Source organism: Mustela putorius, unplaced genomic scaffold, assembly GCF_011764305.1.
Source record: "Mustela putorius furo isolate JIRA1106 unplaced genomic scaffold, ASM1176430v1.1 tig00003983_pilon_pilon_pilon, whole genome shotgun sequence".
Taxonomy (NCBI): domain Eukaryota; kingdom Metazoa; phylum Chordata; class Mammalia; order Carnivora; family Mustelidae; genus Mustela; species Mustela putorius.
The window spans coordinates 6,241,559-6,262,094 of record NW_025422123.1 but is presented as its reverse complement, the minus strand read 5'-3'; the positions used below and the strand labels follow the sequence as shown (position 1 = coordinate 6,262,094).

Below are 20,536 nucleotides of genomic sequence, written 5' to 3'. Positions count from 1 at the left end.
GGGATGTGGCCCACCTGGGCAGACAGACTATCAGTGGGCAGCTTGGTGGGCAACTGAAGGTAGCTGCAGGTGTACCCTATTTTCCTCCTTGGGCTTGCAGTAGGACATGAACTATAGCCCTAGGCAACATCTAGCAGCACGTTTTTTCCTCAGTCCCCCTTCAGGCACAGGTTGGGTGGTGGGGGACTCTCACCCCACCCTGCTGCTTCAGACTGTGTCTTGCTTGCCAGATGCACTTTTAGTCACCTTCTTGCTTCTGGACCTGGAACCCTGCCAGCCAAAATCTTGGGCTCCTCCAACCATTCTTCATTTCTGTCCCACTTCAAATCTTCAGAAATCTGTCTTGAAAGCTAATCCAGCAAAGTCTCCTTAATATTCTCTTGTTTTATTTTCTTCACTATTGCTATGGTGGGAAGAGGTGGGTGCTGCCTCAATTGATTTTCAAATTATCCAAACAAGTTTAGGTACAACCTGATGAAAGAGTAGCAAGAAGGAGATGAATGTGCCTGATTTTAAGACTTCAAAGGATTTGCATACTCTTGTTTGTTGGAAATTCATCTAAGCATTACACACATAATTTATGCTGGGCCCATTAATTTTACAAATAGACTTACAAATGGTCTTTGGGGAGTCTAACCTTTTTGTAATCACAGTCCTCTATGTTAGAATACAAAGAAACTGGCATCCCACGTCACAGCTATAATCCACACTCTGAGTTCATACCCACTAAACTAGACTTTCCTTTCAAAGAGGCCCCTCAGGCAGGCAACACAATTCTGTGTCCTCTTCCCACACCCCAATCCTGCTACTGAAGTTTAATTTGATTTACTGAATTGCTGTAGTAGTAGTCAAATAGAAGAACAGATTTTCACTGGGGTCCAGACCCTTTAGGGATGACCCTGGACCCTGAACTGTAGTCTCCCCCCAGCCCTACTCCTCCATTCAAGCCCTCCCTTCCAACCTCCACCCCAACCAAGGGCATGCCTGGCCTTCTCCACCGTTGTGGCCCCCACCATTGCCATTGACTGCCATGCCTTCCCCAGCCTCACCTTAACATCTCTGCTCCCTTCACAATCCACCCAAGGCTCACCATTAGTGATGATGCCTCTCCTAATGCTGCTAACCTACCTTTCCTCCTCTAAACTCAGGTTTACCACTGATTTGACATTTAACCACTCGTCCTTCAGGCCAGTCATCTTGTAACTATAATAACCTTTCCATATGTCTGAAAGTGCCTTCATGACTAAAACTAGTCTGGTGTGCCACATATGCTGACACATTATCCGTTATCCTCCCAAACGTCTTGAGAGATGGTAAAACAGATATTATCCCAGTTATTTTACTGTGACCCATTTTTCAAGTGATAAGATGGAGTCTCAGAGACATTAAGTAACGTACTCTAGTAGAAGTCACAGAGTTGGGATTTGAACTTAAAATCTGTAGAACTACAAGTTTGTAATTATCTTCTAGTTTAACCAAAATGGCAAAGAAGTTCGCTTCATCTCAATGCCAACTCTCAGCAATCAGACATAGCTGCCCAAAGTGCTGTGTTGAAGAGCCAAACCCAGGCTCAGCAGGAACACAAACCGTCCAGGAAGGAAGAGCAAGGTCTGCCAGGGGTCCAGCTTTTAACAGGAAGAACATGCAGGTGCCCTGTTTATGGTCCCCTGTATCAGGTTAACTTTCTCAAACTAGAAGAGACTTCTTTTTTTTTTTTTTTAAGATTTTATTTATTTATTTGACAGAGATCACAATTAGGCAGAGAGGCAGGCAGAGAGAGAGAGGAGGAAGCAGGCTCCCTGCTGAGTGGAGAGCCCGATGTGGGGCTCGATCCCAGGACCCTGAGATCATGACCTGAGCCGAAGGCAGAGGCTTAACCCACTGAGCCTCCCAGGCACCCTAGAAGAGACTTCTTAACTAGTCTATTTATTCCACAGCACTTAGAACATGGTGCTTAACATATAGTTCATGAGCGAGAAATATTTACTGCCTGGTAGTGACATCAGCATCCTCAGTAAGGCACCACATCACACAAATTGTGCAAGCATCCTGCCTGAGGGCCCTATTCTGGGTGGGAGTCAAAGTGAAGGGCTTGCTCCAGATCCCACTCAAGCAGCTTTCCCTTGGTGACCAACTTCAAACTACCAGGCATGCAAAATAAAACGTGAAATGTAAGGAAAATTGTTGTATCCAAAAGACTATCATTGTAAAAAATAATAATAAGTGTTGCTTCTTCACGATGATGATAATACTTTTCATATGAACTACTTGGTACAGAAAATCACTAAACCACGCTACCCAACATGTGGCAGTTACAAAGGCCAGGCATCTCCACTGGCGCTCTCCGTGGGTGATTGCGTGTTCCAAGTACCCCTCCACCCCCTGCTAACACCCCAACTCCAGCCATCAGTGAATCAGACAGGGAGAGAATGTGTTTCTGGCATACGCTATTGTAAGGTACTGGAGACAAAATTACTAATTACCACCATTTGAGTACAAGCCGAGCCTCCCTCCCGCCCCCACCGCACCCCAGCTTCCCTCCCTGACCATGTCCTGCCTCAGGCTGGGAGTTCTCTGTTTCCGTTTCATCTCTTTTCCATACCTCAGGATGGAGATGTGTCCAGGAACCCCAGCCAAAACCAGCAAATTTATCACCATGCTAATGACAGCAAGCCGCATGCTGAGTGAATTCTGCTTTCCCCCTCAACTCCTTCTTTTGCCAAAACCTGTGGAACTGCAAGATCCAGCCGATTACAGAGACTGTTATCTTCACATGAAGAATGGCTCTGGTAGAAAATGCAATTAGGTATCAGCTCTAAGGCTATTTTTAGATGCTTGTTTGGGAACATCTCAGAAACAAAGATCGCCATGTGGAGGCCAATGTTATCCGAGCCACCCAAATTGAACATCCATACGCACAATTTAAACCTACCTTTCTCAATAGGGGCATTATAAAGCATTATAAAGACCCACCCATCCCGTCAGGATGGCTCCTTGTTCTGGAAATAGATATTTCTGTTTGCGGAGTTTATAGAACCGCAGTCCTGGGGACAAATCCCGCTGTTTACTTACCAGAGCAGCTCTTGCTGGGGACCGCCGGAAAATCTCTAACCCTGCTTCCCCGGGATTTGCAGAAGGGAGCCCAGTGGATCATTCTGCTGGGAGCAGGGGAAATCATGCCACACTAGACTGAGTACCTACAGGGGTGAGGCATGAGCATGGGAGCTATGTAGTTGGGGAGACCTACTGCTGGGGAGGCCCATGGTCAGGGGGACAAGCTGTCGGGAGTATGTCAGGGGGATAGTTTCTCAAGGAGGAACGCAGCCCAGTGTGTCCTCCAAAGGAGCAAGTCCCCATCCAGTGTCAGCAGGAAGGAGGTAGCCAGGCACAGACGAGGCTTGTGGTGGCAGGTGCCTATGCCAGATACCCAGGACCCAGACCAGGCACCACAGCGGCATTCGCTGTTCCTGCTGTGGGCATAAGAAAGCCCTTAATGACCTACTCTCCACCAAGGGCTGTGTCTAAATGGTGTGTCGCATTTGTCACAGCACTACCTCCTTTTATTGAAAAACACATGTGCTATGCTTCTTTACAATTCAGTTCAGTGGTGTTGGACATAGACTGGAATCTCAGCCCAGCACCACCCTGCACCCCCATCTTCTTCTCTCTACTGATGTAGACAATAAAGGTCATATTGCTGAGAGTGGGAACAAGATCCCATCTGTGGCTGTGGCTGGCCTGGGTTTCAGGTCATTTTCCTGTTGGCGTCAGGCTGGTCAAATTCTCACCCATGGGCCAGATTGCTACTTCCCACCTCTCCCCCCACCCCATCCAATACATTCCCTAAATTCTTACTCACCCTCACTTCGAATCAGGGTGCAATACTGCATATGCCCAATTCCTGGATTCCTCTCTTCACAGTCCTCTCCAGTGGGGACACATGAAAGGCAAGGCACAGACTCGCACTCTGGCAGGAGCTGAGGGACAGGTGACATTTAACCCAGAGAGGACGAGTCCAAGAAATCATGGCATCCTCAGACCCTCACTCTCAATGAGAGAGGATCCTTCTTCTGTGCTGTTCCAGAGAACCAACCAGGTCCAAATCTGGAAGTTACAGGGAAGCAGGTGTCAATATCATATCAATAACTCCTTATATACAGTTTAATCAGTGGAACAGCCTGGACACATACAAGTCATACAAGTAGCAGGGACTCCTGAATTGAGTGAGACCTTAAAGTGAATGACTTCTGCCATGCCTCCCAGTCACAGTATTGTAGAAACTTTCTGTGAGTGATGGGGTCTTCTGTGACTGCTTCATTGTCTACTGATCTTTTGAAAACTCAGGTCAGTCATCACCTTTGAGGTGTCCAATGTACCTCATGTGAAGAAATGAATACATTAGACCAGGGAGCAGCGAAATTCCCAGGCTTTCTCAGGGTCCCCAGGAGCCTGATCACATCTCCCAAATGGGACACGTGATGCAGACGGCACTGACATTTTAACAAGTCTTCTGAGCCCTTGGATATGAACAAACCCCGGTGGGGGAGGATGCTTCACTCCACCATCCAGCAGGAATTCATAGCCGTATCATAGAGATGGAGGAAGCCTGAAGGCCACTTCACCCCAAGTCCTCCCCAGGGCAGGAGTTCTTGCTCTCACACCCCACAAACTGTCCCCCAGCCTGTGCTCTAACATTGTCAGGAAGGCCCTCGCTGCTCTGCCAGGAAATGTAGTCCAGTTAGAGACAACTCAATCCATGTGGAGACAGTGTTTGTTGTGAACTGTTTCTTCCTCATATGGAGCCCCTACTTGGTCTTTATATTCAACTTGACTTCTGCCCTCAGCAGTGGGACAAAAATCTCTTCTCTCATCCAGATGACAAGGTTTGGATTTTAAGATTTTATTTATTTGGAAGAGAGAGAAAAATCATGAGTATGGGGGGGAAGGCAGAGAGAGAAGGAAAAGAGCAGGGAGCCTCGTATGGGGCTCAATCCCAGGTCCCTGAAACATGACCTGTGCCAAAGGCAGATGCTTAACTGACTGAGCCACCCAGACACCCCAACAACATTCAGATTTTTAAAGACAGCCATTATCTCTGAGACTCTTCTCCCTCCAAGTCTTTCCTTCTCCATCTGAACATCTCAAATTACCTCAAATATTTCTCATATAGCATGGTTTTAGACCCCTAACCATTTTCTATAAATATTTTCTATTTGACTAGTATTCCTTATGAAGAATAAACTCCCAGAATAAATGCCAACTGTGGTCTGACCATGACAGAGTACATATGCAGGGTCTACCACCATCACCTCCCTTCAACTGCACACTATACCTTTATTAATGCAACCTAGAATAATATATGTTTCATAGTAAATGATCAACTGCTGTGTTCATATTAAGGTTTTAGACCTTAGACCTCTAGACCTTAGATACTAGACCTTAGACCTTTAGACCTTAGACCTTAGACCTCTAAAACCTCCATCTTTATTCCTTGACACAGTTTCATACAGCCTAAAAGAAAAAAAGTAGATTTGAAAAAAAGTAGATTTAAAAATAGCCCTGTACATTATTACAAGATCCAATCCTGCCACCCCTCTCATTAATAATAGACAGAACTACTGAGGAGACTAGGACCCCAACAAATGTTGAGAGTGACAGCCTACGGTAACTGAACCCAAAGATGAATTGAACCCAAAAGTGAAATGTGTATTTGCATCGATGTGCCAAGAATCCAGCATGCCAGCCTGTTCTTCCAACACCATCCAGTGCATGGAGGGCTCTTCTTGGAAGCTATGCCCACTTTTATCTTCCTTACTCTACCTTGTTTGTTTGTTTGTTTGTTTGGGGTTTTTTGTTTGTTTGGATGGTTTTGGTTTGTTTTTGTTTTTGTTTTTGTTTTTTTTGCTTACATGCTTTGGAGGCAAAGTCTTCCTCCAACCTGCAGGAAACTCACTAATGGTTTTCCTTTGTGTCTTTGACAGGTCGCCTGAAGGAAGAAATCACCCAGCGACATATGCAGCAGGTAGCTCTAGGTAGGTACAAAGTGAAGTCTGCGGGAAAAAGGTGAAGGTAAGACAAGCTGTGTGGTCTTGGAAACCTAGCTAAAAGATAATCCATCTAGAATGGATAAATAAGATGTGGTATATAAATAAACAGTGGAATACTATGCAGCCATCAAAAGAAATGAAGTCTTGTCATTTGCAATGTCGTGGATAGAACTGGAGGGTATTATGCTAAGCAAAATAAGTCAATCAGAGAAAGGCAATTATCATATGATCTCCCTGCTATGAGGAATTTGAGATGCAGGGTGAGGGGTTTGGAAGGTAGGAAAGGAAAGAATGAAACAAGATAGGATCAGGAGGGAGACAAACCATAAGAGAGTCTTAATCTCACAAAACAGACTGAGGGTTGCTGGGAGGAGTGGAGTAGGGAGACGGTGGTTGGGTTATAGACATTGGGGAGGGTATGTGATATGGTGAGTGCTGTGAAATGTGTAAGCCTGATGATTCACAGACCTGTACCCCTGGGGCAAATAAGACATGATATGTTAATAAAAATAATTAATTAAAAAAAGAAATGCATCTAGAACCCTCAAGAAGGTTAAAGAAAGCAAGGTTTGCTGTCAGTAAAGCTTCCTCTGGATGTCCCTCCTCTCTGGGACTAGTTACCCCCATCCTGTGTGCTTGCTCCCAGCCCTCCAGCCTGGCACTCCACCTTCCCAGCTGCTGCCTCATCCCCCTGACCTTTCCACCCCACACCCCAACTTAAGTTCACCCCTAGGTCCCAGCTCCTCAGGGCTCTACTCTGAGCTTTCCAGAGCTGCTACTAACTAACCCTAACAGCAACCATGGGTGATGAAGAAATCATGTTTTCTGAACCACCCCGGGCGCTGCTGTGTATGCACGGCCTCCTTTCTGCCTTGCGACTGTCCTTAGAAGTAAGTGCATTTTTGGGGATGCAGGTGACTCAATGACTTGCCCAGGGTCACATAGCTAGAAATCATCGAAACTAGAATGTGAACCCAGGTCTCTGAGTACACACCTGGTGCTCTCAGCCCCCATGCTATTCACCGCCAACAATGATGGGCTCACTTAATACATTAATAATGCAAACGCTAACCAAAACAGTGATATTCTAAGAGGAACTTGGCCCCTTTCAAGCAGTGGACCTCTGCAGAAAACTCCCCCCTTTTGATAGGGGACCCAAGGAAGTCACTTGGGGGGAGAGTTCAGCTCCCGGAAAGGCTGGTGGAGCAGGTATTTGGGCACGACCACCTTGTTTCCTCTCCAGCTGGCCTGGGACCAAGTGCTTAGAGTGCTCTGATTAAATAAGCAATTCATGTACTCCAAACAAAGGGTTCCCTTGAGATGGCCTGGCCCCTGGAACCTCCTGAAATTAGAGAATTCCAACACCCAGGACCTCTAGAGGGGAGGTGGAGGAGAGCCCCAGAGTCAGAGAGATGACCTACTGAACTCCAGTAATTTGGATTATTAGGAAGGTGGGTTGTTTAGTTTCAGTAATAATAATGAACACATCACAGAGCCACTGGTTGCATCAGAAACAAGGAAGAAGGAAGCCTGAGGCACACTGACCAGAACTTGAGCTTCCCACCATTGACCCTGGCGCTGAGAGCTCAGGTCAACATGCCAGGCTGGCCCTCCCATGGCCAGAGATGCAAGCAGGGAGTCAGAGCTGAGATGCTCCTGACTGCTTCTCAGGAAGCAGCCAGGACTCCCCCAGGGCCCCAGCTCATAGGGCTGGGCTGGGGAAGGTCTTAAGGACCTCTGTTGGGAAGCTGTGCCAAAGTGATCCTTGGGCCTCACCAGTAAGTCACTGGGTAGGGCAGCATCTCTAAGGACTGCCTTTAGACCCTGTATCTGAGGGCTGCCGTGTGGCCTCTTCTCCAGTCTTCATGATGTTGTGTGACTAGAAACAATGACTGGAAAACACTGGTCAGTTCCTGGGGCTGTCAGAGCAAGAGATGTTCCATCCTCTCTGACCGCCTCCCCACCCCAATCCCAGACAGTCCTGGGCCTGTGGGAAACGGCTGCATGTCTTCTCCGCAATTCCCCTTGCTCCTCTGTCTGGGAGCCTTCTCTTGAATTACAGCAGGTGTCAGGTTCAACAGGGCCCAGCTTTGCCTGAAGTAATCAGCAGACTTCAAATGGAAAACACTCTGGATGGAAGTCTAATTAAGAGCATTTGAAATACCTATTTATTTTAAAAGCATACTATCCCAATTAGAAAAGAAGTGTTAACATCTCCCAGCTGCCATTTTGAGCTTAAATGCCATGTTTTTAGTCCACACTTCTCAGGAGCTTGTCTGACAGAGCTTTGGAACCACCGGCGCTCATAGGTTCCCTGGCGACCACATTTCAGAGTTCTTCTCATGGGGAGAAACCTCTCACTGCAACAGACTGTTTCCAGAGTCATTTCCTGCCTTCACCCTCGCCCCTCAGGCCCACATTGGGGCTGAGAGCTGGGAACCAGGGCTCCAGTGAGACACAAAGCAGCTCAGTGTACTTGATGTTCGGCATGTCCTGGTGTTCCATAGTTGGGGTTTCCAGTTGGAGGAACAGGGCAGGCATGACATCTGACCTTTCCCTCCCTGCCCTCTGTTCTCTTTCCTTTGTCTCCTTCTCTCTACTTCCCCTCCATTTTAAGTATTCCCTTTCGGTACTGTTTCTTTCTTTTGCCTCCATGCTCTGAGGTTTCCATGAAAGTGTAGGTCAGTTTGGTTGGTTGTTCTGGGGGGAAGAACAGAGGAGGTAATGAGCAAGGCTGAGCAAGAGAGGTTTCCTCATGTATTTTGTGTCAGAATAGATCTGTGTATGGATGAGGGGATGTATGCCCCAGAGAGACGTGTGTGAAGGCAATCTCATATCTCAATGGAGCACAGACTTCATGGTAGCATGAGAAACGCCACGTGTAAGAAGCTGTCGGCCAGTGATGTGCTGGAGCCAGCTCTGCACCCATCGGAGAAGCGACTGTCACCATTTCAGCTATTTGGGGAGCCATGATAAGACACGACTGTTGTTAAAAATTAAATTAGAGAGGGACTTCTAGGTGGCTTAGTTAAGCATCCAATTCTTCATTTCAGCTCGGGTCACGATCTCTGGGTCCTGGGATCGACCCTGTGTAGGGCTCCGCACTCAGCGGGGAGTCTGCTTAAGATTTTCTCTCTCTCTCTCTCTTCCTCTCCCCATCCCCGCATCCCCGTATCCTGCACCTGCACGCATGTTTTCTCTCTCTCTCAAATAAATTTTAAAAATCATTTAAAAAATTAAATTATAGAAACTTACAACTAAGTTAGTTCTATTAAAAAACAAAGGCAACAAATCTCAAAATGTATCACCTCCTAATTACAGATCTTCCTCGACTTACAGTGGGGTTGCATCCTGATAACCCCATCATCTGTTGAAAATATCATTAACTTGAAATGTGTTTAATATACCTCACCTACAAAACATCTAGCTTAGCCTAGCTGCTTTACACATGCTCACAAAACCTACATTAGCTTACAGTTGAGCAAAATCATCTGACCCAAAGCCCATTTTATAATAAAGTGTTGAGTAGCTCCTGTAATGGATTGAATTCTGTCCTGAAAGTGAAAAGCAGAATGGGTGTCTTGGTACAGGGTGGTTGCAAGCTTACCAGGTGTTTACAGGGCAGTCTGGGAGCTGGGGTCTCCCTGCCATGGCCTAGCATCACAAAAGCCTGCCCGTCATGCTTTCTCTCGCTAGCCTGGGGAAAAATCAAAACTCAAAATTCAAAGTAGTATTCCTCCTAAATGGCCATCGCTTTTGCACCATCCAAAAGCCAAAAAGTCCTAAATTGAACCATGGTAAGTTAGTGACCATCTGTTATTTATTACATTTTACTATTATTTCTGCCCTTGGGGTTATTTGCTGCCACTGTGTCTATATCATGGAAATACTGTCTTAGGGGGCACTACTGTGCACCTCTTCCTAATTTTGCATGCAGTAACGTCACTCCGGCAGCTTGAAACCAGCCTCGTGGGACTAGTTACACCACAGAAATTGACAAATTTTATTATAAATTGGGGCACTTTTTTCCCCACCATGGCATCCTGATAAGCACCCATTTGAAGACAGTTTTGTGCACATGTATGTTCTTGGGAAGACTTCTTCTCCTCTTCCTGGTTCACTATCTAGATGACAGTTCTCCATTTACTGCCTACCCTGGGGAAACCTGGCCCTTTAGAAAATGAGTAGACAGAGAAACCAGGGAAGACAGATGTGGGCCAGGAGAAGCACTGGCCCCAAAGGGCCCCTCAATGTAACAGCCAGAGTCTTGGGACCTCTAAGAGAAGTACCAATGATCAGTTCTATGAACATCAACAAACACATGTTCCCCTGGTCTTAGAGGAGAGCCTACTCCCACACATCATTTCAGGAAACAAGAAAACAGTGCTCTTTTTAACCAGGCCTCATTTGGAACTGGTATTGATTGAACTAGATTCAGCAGGTTGGGTTGAGCAGGCTTTGCTTCATTTAGTTGTGTGTTGTTCTCCCATTTCATTGTACTGGCCGCCCTGAACAGTTTAATGTTGTCGGTAACGCAGACGAGGCTGGTCAGCTAATGTTCCTTGAGAACCTGGTGTGTGCTCGGCGTGGATCTAAGCTCTCTATGTGTAGCTTCTTCTTTAATGTTCCTCAAACCCCCATGAGGGAGACTTTACTGTTACCCACACTTTACAGTTAAATCCCAAAGGGGTTATGTGAACCTGCCTAACTTTGCTCAGCTCAGGGATGCAAATGGACACTCATGTCCAGAGCCTGTGCGGTAACCCCCGTACCGTGTTGCCCTCAGCCCTGTGAAGGGCATCGTAGCATTCACAGAGGGACAGAGATACAAGGTCCACTCTCAGAGGGTTTCTACTCTAGCCAGCTTAAGGGGAAATACACATAAAAAGGTAACTCTTTATCCAATTTTGTATTTAATTACACATATTATGCTATTCACTGTGCTCATCCCACTGTAGCCCCAAACCAATTCAGCCTCGGCCTCTGCCATGAAGCCTTGCCTGGCCCCTTTTCCCCAAGCCTGCTTTGTCCTCTAACCTCACACACCTCCAAAAGGCATCAGCCTTTTTTTGTAATGTATATTTTCCATAGCTGTATTCTCCATGCTGAAACATGAGCTCCTGGAAAGCTGGGTGGTTCGAATTAATCTTTGTACCCCTCGCAGCCAGTGCAGGTGATAAATAGGGCGAATCAGTGCTTCTCCAGATGACTGCCAGACTCACATATCTTGCAAAAGTATAATGAGGCATTTGAACATAAAATAAAATAAGCCCATTTAAAAGAAGTAGAAGGAGTAAGTGCTTTTGGACCCCACAGCTGAGCTGATCACAATACAGGAGCAATAAATTTGACTCCCTCTTATCTAGTCACTAAGCAAAACAAGAAGCACCCAGTATTACATAGTTTTCATTTTCTGACAACAGGAAGCGTACCAATTAATTTATCTGCAGAAATGAAATTTCTTCCTGGAACGAAACACAAACCAGAATTTATTGGGCAGATTCTTATTAAAAGGCACTGAGTGACACAGTGAACAATGTCTTCAGCCGCAGTCTTAAAAAGATACCGAAATGTTGTTCTACCAGATGATTCTTATATCGACCCTCAATAAAAGCAAGAGGCCTGACATTAAAGCATAACTCATCGAAAACATTTATGTGAGTGGCTGAAGTCCTCTGCTGCAGGTGTTCTGGTTTCTGATGGTTGCACAGAGCAGGAATAAAACCAGGAAAAGCCAGCCCCAGGAAGGTGGGCCATGGCCTCTCTCTTAAGTGTCTCTTTTGAGCAATATTTGGTCAGCAACAAGCTCTTGCTTTGCTCACAGTCCAAACTCTACCAAATGCCAGTGATTCAGATCTATGACACATGGTACTAGCAGTATATGAAATGTGTCAGGTGAGAGAGCCAGGCCATGAGAGCTCTGGGAACTTCCCAGAGGGAGTGACCCCCAGCAGTTGTCACCAAGGCCACAGGTCTAAGCCAAACCATGAAGAACGGGCAGGATTCAGAACTTCAGAGCGGAGTGGGGAGGTAGTTGTCGTGTGTGTGTGTGTGTGTGTGTGTGTGTGTAGTGTGTGTGTGCAGGTCTGGCGTGTGTGGTATGTGTGTATATGGTGTGCCGTTGGTATGTGAGGGTGTGTGTGCGGTTATGTGGGGGCTGTATGTTTTGTGTGGGGTATGTGTTTTTGTGTGTCAGGGGTAGAGTGAGAGGACTTTCTTGAGAAGTTATTTGAAATAGTGGAGGCAAAAATCTAAAATGGGGAGTTGGGCCAGTTGACTGAGAGCCTTGAATCTGATCATTTTAGCAAGGAATGTTTGGTCAAAGAGGCCTTTTAAGAAAAAAAAAAAGCCCCCAAGCAGCCATTCCAATCCTTCAGCATTTCTGACTCACTGATGAGTAAATAATCTGTACCACACCACCCCCAGCCCCTTGCCTACTTGCCCTACGATAGCTGTTCCTCTGGGCACACATGCTTCTGGCCCAAGCTCAGGGAGGGTCTCCAGGATGTCTGGCTATCTTAGTAAATTGTTGGCAACCTCACCCCCTGGGATATAATGATGTCCCGGGGAGTGGCACACTGACCATTTGTCCTGAGCACTGGCCCAGTCCTTTGTGAGTAGGTGGTCAATCCATTCTTTTGTTCTGTGGTTGATGGAAGTGGGAGATCACTGCCCTTGAGAAGCTCACAGATGTGCCCCACACAAGCTGTCCATGTTGGGTAACACCACACCTTTCTCTGCATTTATCCCTTGACCCAGCTTCTGTGAAAACATAACCTACTGGAACATTCCATTACCTCTATGTGTAGGCATGTTTTTTTATATACTGTTACAGAAGATAAAAATAATAGTGACTCATAAATAAAAATTCATGAACATGGCATTGGCAGGTTCCAAATGGCATCCTGAGTTTGCCCCCACCCCAAATACTAGCCTCTTGAACACTAGTCTTCCTCTCCCCTCCCCCATCCCTCTCAGCACCCTAGAAGCAGAGATCCTTTGAACAAAAGAAGCCCCCAAGAACAGTCTGTTGTGGCTGCAGTGCCACATGGACCCTTGGATTGCTCCTTGGGTGGTGTATGCTCCCTGACCCTGAAAATGGGGCAGTGACAGCTCCTCGTCCCCAGCAGGGGACTTGAGGAGGGTTGGGAGAGCCACTGAGGCCAGAGGCAGCCTATTCTACCATGTTGTTCCAGCTTAGTCTGCCGAGGGGTTCTCTTCTCCCAAACAGAATTCCCACAGTGGCCTCTTGAGCCATCTCCACCACTCTCTAGAGGAGGGCCCTGCCATCCCTCTGCCCCTCTGAACTGTCGTTAAAGACTGAATCTGGCACTTTTTTGGAATTCTGTTCCTGGGGATAACAAACGTGAGAATCATCCATTTCTATATCAGACTTCACTGAGCACCTCCGATGGTCCAGACAGCGTGTGAAAGCAGGAAGTCCAGGCTGTGGGGAGGACCCACTGATTGGCATGGAACTAGAGGGGCCTCCCTGCATTCTCTAGCTCAGTGGTTTTCAGAATGAGTTCTCTGGGACCTATGTGTTTTTGGGGAGCATGAGGCAAAGGGGAGAGAGGCAAATGGCAAGACCCCAGGATTTTTGCCCACCGTGATTCAACCAAAGCAACTGCTATTTCTCTTTTTGCCATGAAGCCTTTGTTTGAAGAAAAAAAAAAAGGCTCTGCAGCGTTTAACACATCTTGCTTCAAACCTGTGGCTCCAAGATATTTCCAGAGGCAAATACCCAGTTCCCCTCCCAAGAACTCTCTGAGTGTCCTCTGGATTCACACAGAATTCTGCTTGTACCTCTCTGATAGGACTTATCACATTGTGTGATAACTAATCAGCCTTTTTTTTTCATTTCCCCCACTGGACAGAGGATCTTTATTTCCCCAACACTGGGCACAGTGGTAGGCCCACAGTAGGTCTTCCATGAAGGTTTGCTCTGCACCAAGGTTCCAACATCCATAATATGAGGTGGTCGGACCAACTGACATCCTGTGCCCAGCACATCCTGAAACTGAGCTGGCGTTTGCTGGTTGCCTATTGAATGAATAAACAAATCTAACACTCCTCAGCCCTCAGATGCCATGATTTTACTTCTTTGTGAATGCACACTTCCTTAAGACATGCAGGAAAGGTAGCCTTGGTGAAAAGATACATAAAGGCTTGGATTATAGGTGTCTTCTTCCTCTCAGAAAGGAATGATCAAAATGTGAACCCCTGGAGTAAGGCAGAATGTAAAGGAAGCAGCTGTCCCAGAGGTTGAGATGACATCACAGTTGGTTCCAGAAGGATTCAGTTGGCTCTGTAAGAGAACAGTGATAAATTCTGTCCACCTGAGTCAATCCTAATACACAGTAGCTTGTGAATACAGGACGAGCTTCTGTGACATGAGGCCAAATTTGGCCAGATTCCCAGGCTCAAGTTGGAGCCTGCAGAGTTCCCACCCCAATTCCTTGCCGAGTTCCCAATTTCCAAGGCTCCAGTCCCTTTGAGTAGTTCCAGACTTCCCCACCAGCCATTCTGGAGAACAGAAGGAGGCTCTGGGCATCAGCCCTAGTGCCGGCCTTGAACTACAGCTGTGGTATAGTTAAAAAGAACACTCACCTTGGAATCAGGAGGGACCTGATTGTATCATACCTCTACCCTTTGCTAGTCATGTGACCTTGGTCCATCAACCTTCCTGACTTTCCATTTCCTTGTCTATAAGAGAAGAATATCTGTTCCCCAGGGCTGGTCTGAGTACCAGGTGAAATGCGTGTGTGACGGAGTTGAGGACAGAGTAGATGCTCAGCAAATCTACATGGAACCTATCTCTGAGTGCCAGGAACCAGACAACCAGATGCCAGGCAGCAGACACAGTCCCCAGCTACAGAACCGACCACAGCTCTGGGCCAACAGCACCAGTTGGCATAACTGGTGAAGGTCGCCACATTTCTGCATTCACCACATCCCTCCACCCACATATGCTCACAGGCCCCATTAATCACTCTACCCTGAAAAAATACAGTCACTGTCTCTCCCATTGAGCACTGATTAAGGATGGTCCTCTCACCAGTTGCCAGGGCAGTTTTATTCATCATGTAAATGTGCGGGAACCATGTATGATACTTTGAATTAATGAGGCATTTGACCAATGTCCTAGTTAGTTGGGACTGCTTTAACGAAGTACTGTAGGCCAGTTGCACGATGAACAACAGGAATTTATTTTTTTACAATTCCAGAGGCTTGAAGCTGGAAATTAGTGTGACAGCATGGTCGTTCTAGTAAAGGCCCTCCTCTGGGTCGCACCCTGCCAGCTTCTCATTGTGTCCTCACATGGCAGAACAGGGGTGAGCTAGCTCTCTGAACTCTTTTTATAAAGGCACTAATCCCCTTCATGAGGGCTCCACCCCCATGACCTGATTACCTTCCAAAGACCTCATCTCTGAATACCATCACATTGGGGATGTGATTTCAACATATAAATTTTGGGGTTACACAAACAAACATACAGACAATCATATCCAAATATATAATATATTACAAATATGTGCAACATATATAACAGATAATAAACATATAACCAGTCAAATATATAGAAGACAAAATTCTAACCTCTTGATGTCATCTGGTAGGCTAAAATGTATCATGGCTGGCCCCTCTAACTGACATAAGACAGCTAGATATGGTGATAAAAATCACCATTTGTTCTTGACAAGTACCAGCCCAAGAAAGGTCTTGGGGTTCCCTAGGAACAATTCTGTTGCATAGTAATGGAGCTAGGTAAGATTCATTTCCCCAAAAGCTCACTCATTTCCCCAAAGAAGTTGATCATGAGTTTGAGTTTGGGGAAGACCTACCAACAGGAAACCAGCATCATTCTTATAGCAAACAGCCAAACAAACCAACAAACAAGACAGAAGATAACCCAAAGGTCCCCTGAGTAGGCAGGTAGATAAATGATCTAGGACTATGATATATGCATATAATTCATATTCATATAATAGAACATCATAGAGAATTAAAGATGAATAAACTAGAACTACATGTAGCAATATGAATAAATCTCAGAAACACAATGATGATTGCAAGAAAGAAAATTGCTGAAGGATATTGTGGAATGATGCCATTTTATGTAAATTCTAAAATTGCTGATATTGTGTATCGGGGGGAGGGGAGTGGGAGCTTTGTGTTATGGTGCAAGATAATGTAAGTACAGAAAAATGCATAAAACATATGTACAGATGTACAATCCAACAAATACTTACAAATAGAACCCCTCTGTCACCTCCCCTTAGGTCAAAAAATAGCTAAGTAATGAAGTAATTTTAAGGGATGTTCGAGATACAGGGTAAGAGAGTGCCAGCAGGAAGGGGAGGTCTGCAGTACAATCAGGATAGTGTTATCTTTGGGGGTCAGGGATAGTGGATGGGAAGGAGGGCTACGGAGGCCTCTCCCAGCTCTGCACCGTTCTTGTTCAACACATATGCACACACATGGAGGCACCTATGGTGTACTATAGGGATTTTTTCAAAACATGGAGGCGGTATGTGGGTGTTATTTATATCATTCTCTAAATTTTTTTATGTTTGAAATGGTTTATAATAATTTCCAGAACTCGATGAAGGATTAGATTCCAAGGATTCAGAGATCAAACAATTACTGTTTAGTGGAATCCCCATAATAGCGGTGGTTATAAAACCCAAATCCCTATTCAGTTCTGATTAACCTTCATTTCCTCACTACCGTTTGTGTCAGGAGCATTTCACTTAAAGATGGGAACAGAAAATTTGCCACTTCTTATTCCCTTCTCTAGGTACCTTGTGTCCTCTAGGAGGGACTTCATAGCTAAAGAAGGTGTGCCTGACCCACTGAGCAATGCGGGGGAAGTGCTTGTAAGACCACCTTCTGTTGTTCTTCTACCATCTCTTTAAGTCCTCACAGTCGTGACAGTTTGGCCTCTGCCCTGGTTGGAAACTGGACAGCTCAGTAACTCAATTGCTCTTTCATTGCTAATTACAAACAAAGCAAACAAGTACCAAAAAATATTGGTCATTTTATATTTTAACTACAGTCTCAACAATTCAAATTTCACGTAACGCTAAGACTTCTCTCCTTTTCCCCAGCTAAGGCTAACTCCGAATTCAGGAGGAGGTATTCCTGGAAGGATAGGGTATCCTGGGAGGAAAGGGATACAGTCAGCTCCTTCTCTTTCTAAGACACTTCCTTCCTCAGTCTGATGAGCTCAATTTCCCCTGACTCCAAAGAAGGAGTTGGAGAGAAGTAGGAAGGGCAGTTGGTAAAGTTGTTACTTGACTGGTACTCTGTAACATGGCTTTGTGCTCTCTGGGCCAGGCAGATGTTCCAAGCTGACTCCTCCTCACTTTGAGTACCTTCTTGTGTCCCTGGAGGTCCCTCAGCAGCAGGTCCCTTGACCTGATGGAATGTACCTGATTGGACATTTGCTTACCCACTTTGAGCCTTATGGGTCAGGTTCTAAACACAAAACAGATTACTCAAATCAATAATCAAATTATGTGAGGCACCTGGGTGGCTCAGTCAGTGAGGTGTCCTGATTTCAGATCAGGTCATAGTCTCAGAGATAGGAGATGGAGCCTATCTCCAGCTCTGTGCTGAAGTGGTGCCAGCTTAAGATTTTCTCCCTCTGTCCCTTCCCCCTGCTTGCACTCTTTCTTTCTCAAAAAAAGAAAAAAAAATTCAAATTAGATGTTTTAAAGAGAGTTGAATAAAAACCTATTAACAAAGGTCTTAGCAGAGTCCAGGGAAATACAGAGGTCATAACCAGCAGGACAGGAAACATTGTTGCCCCTAGACCTGAGGGGGCAAGAAGAGTGAGCAGTTACCTGAACCCAAAGACAGAAAGGGCTGTGCAGAAAGGCTCAGGCCATCTGATAGGAGCTGTGACCTTCAGTCAAGCAGTGCATCCAACTCATGGCCCCTCAACCTCTCTCCCCTCCCCCACTTCCAGTCACTTGCCCATGCTCACCATTGGCTGAGCCCAGCCAGAAGTGAGGGGTAAAGGAGCCCATTGTTCCACCAGCCAGCCTCCCAGGGCAAGTAGCAGAAGAGTAGAAGAAGATGGAGGGGGAACTTAGGGGAGAAAAATAGATAGGTACAGGACTCAGCCCACAAGCATTCTGTGGTCCACTGCCAAGTTTCTTTCTACCCAGGTCCCATTGCCCTTCTGACTTGTCCCACTAAAAAGGATCTGAGATTTTTGCACTGAAAAAAAAAAAAAAAACTGATAGGAGTTTTAAGTGTGTGCTAGAGGGTGTAAGTGGTGTGCAGAGTCAGCTTATATTGGCTTGTGAGAGTTGACCGTGTACATCTCTTCTCAGCCCCGAATTCAGGAACATCATGTTGGTAGCTTGAAATCAGCTATAATGGGAGTATTTACACCTCACATTGTTTCCACAGGAGCACAGCTGCAGCTCTGGTCTTGCTCCCAGCATGTCAGCCTATGCCCTGCTAGAGAGTTTTTGAATGGGAATCAGATTTCTGTCCACTGTGCATGTATACACACACACACACACACACACACACACACACACAGCACACCCCACACACATGCACAGATTCCTGAGGATTCTAACCAATCTTTCTGAGCATCTTCAAACCCCCTCAAGACCTTTGAGGGAGGGAGAAGGACCTCCACACACACTGCCCCCCATGAAGAAGGTAAGGCAGACTTAAAGCAATCTGCCAACTTTCTTTAGAGAAATTCTTTCCAAAAATTTCTTTTGGCCCTTGTCTCGATGTGGGGTATTTTGGTTGTCTTGCAAGCTCTTGCCATCGTACTTTGAAAATGTGCCAGCTTGACTGTGTGGTCCATCTTAGAACTCACTTCTGACTCTAGTGTGTAATAAACTTTTTGGAAAAGAACAGATGATTTACAAATTGGCTAGTAGCAGATAAGTTTCCTCAAAGTGGCAGGAGATGGTTTTATTAAGGATCCTCAACTCAATTCCTAAAAGTCCTAAAACGTCTCTTTTAAGCCAATCAACCGAGTTGAACTAAATCCTGCAAACCATCATCATTAGGGGTTTTTAGAGGAGGAAGGCCCATGCTTACTGTTAGAGGCATGAGAAAATCTGCCCTCCCACAAGACCGTATGTGTCCTGAGAATGCTCCAGACTGGCTTGTTCCAGTGTGACAAAGATGTGACTGAGTTTTAGGGATGCCAACTTCTTGCTAACTTCTGTTGGAAAAGCCACTCAGACTGAGGACACCACTGGTCAGGGAGGCTGCAGTGACAGACAGTAGACTCACCAAGGGACTTGGGTTTTGAGAGAAATCCTATGTTCCGAAATATGAGCTTGCTTCTGAGGAGTGGGGAGCTTTGATGGGCCAGTAAGCAGGTGGGAGCAGCATCCGGACCCTCCAAAGGAGAGACACCATGCCAGGCTCTGAGTGGTCGCAGCCAGAGAACACTGACTGCAAACCACAGATGGATCTGGGGCTCCAACAGAAAGGACGGTGGAGAGAGAGGAGATCCTCTTTGAACAGAGGTGAACATGGAAAGGACCCGGTGCCAAGCTTAAGCAAGTAATGGCAATAGAAATGTCTTTCCTGTGTCTGCAGTATGCTCCCGGGATGTACCTGCAAGTCCACCCCGTCTCTGCTGCACACTGACTCTCTGAGCAGTTCACCTCCCCCGACAGGGAACACAGAAGGAGAGAAGAAACCAAGGCAGGAGAGGGGCCGCCGTCCCAGAGCCAGCAGATCTTGGGCAGAGAAGCCCAGAGTAGAACAGGGGAGGTTACTCGAGCAGCGGGAGACAGCAGCCTTCTCAGGGAGTGTGTATGTCTGCATTTTGTTCTAAAAAGGCTTACCCAACAGTTCCAGTTGTCCAAAAGCATGGCTGCTCTCTGGATTTGCTGAGTGACTGTGGGCCTGTGTCTGTAGGGGTGAGTGTGCCCAAGAAATTATCGGTCCTCAGGGTATTCATCACACCCTTAAGCCTGAGAGTGCCACAGGCAGCTAAGGTGTTACAAAATCAACACCAAGATGGATGGTGGCTCTGAGCACCTGTCAGTGCGTGATCACCCCAGCTGACAATAAATTTGAGCCATTAACAGGAAATGGTCCGATTGGAAAGCCAGAATCTTTGCCATTGTAGTAATTGAGCTAGTGACACCATCAATCTCTGTAAGAATAGACACGTTGACCTCTCAAACAGGTGAGGCTGAGTGATCTATGGCTCTATGAGATGGTTTAGCCCCAAAAGGCCCAGAGTGGGTGTTCAGCAAATGAATCATTATTGGACAGCTGAGGAGATGAGCTAGAACACCTCCCTGGCCCTGAGGTCTTATTGGTCATGGTAGAGCCACAGAACTCATGGCTTCCTTCCATGCAGGGCACTGGACCAGCAACTGCATGTTGGACCCTGTAGCTTTTGCTCCACAGAAGCCTCCAGAAGCCCTCGGGGGCCCTTTTGGCTCTGGTGCCCAGTTGGAAATTTCATTATTGCCTTCCTTAGGATC

The 20,536-nt window shown here is 46.2% G+C and overlaps 1 protein-coding gene across 3 annotated transcripts in view; it reads left to right on the top strand.

The window, feature by feature from the left end:
* Positions 1–20,536, top strand: part of KIF6 (kinesin family member 6) — a 454,418-nt gene that overhangs the window by 405,929 nt on the left and 27,953 nt on the right. For all 3 annotated transcript variants that reach the window (XM_013062608.2, XM_013062612.2, XM_013062603.2), the window contains one exon: positions 5,982–6,032. In XM_013062608.2, coding sequence (XP_012918062.1) covers positions 5,982–6,032 — 51 coding nt within the window. The remainder of the gene's footprint in view (positions 1–5,981; positions 6,033–20,536) is intronic.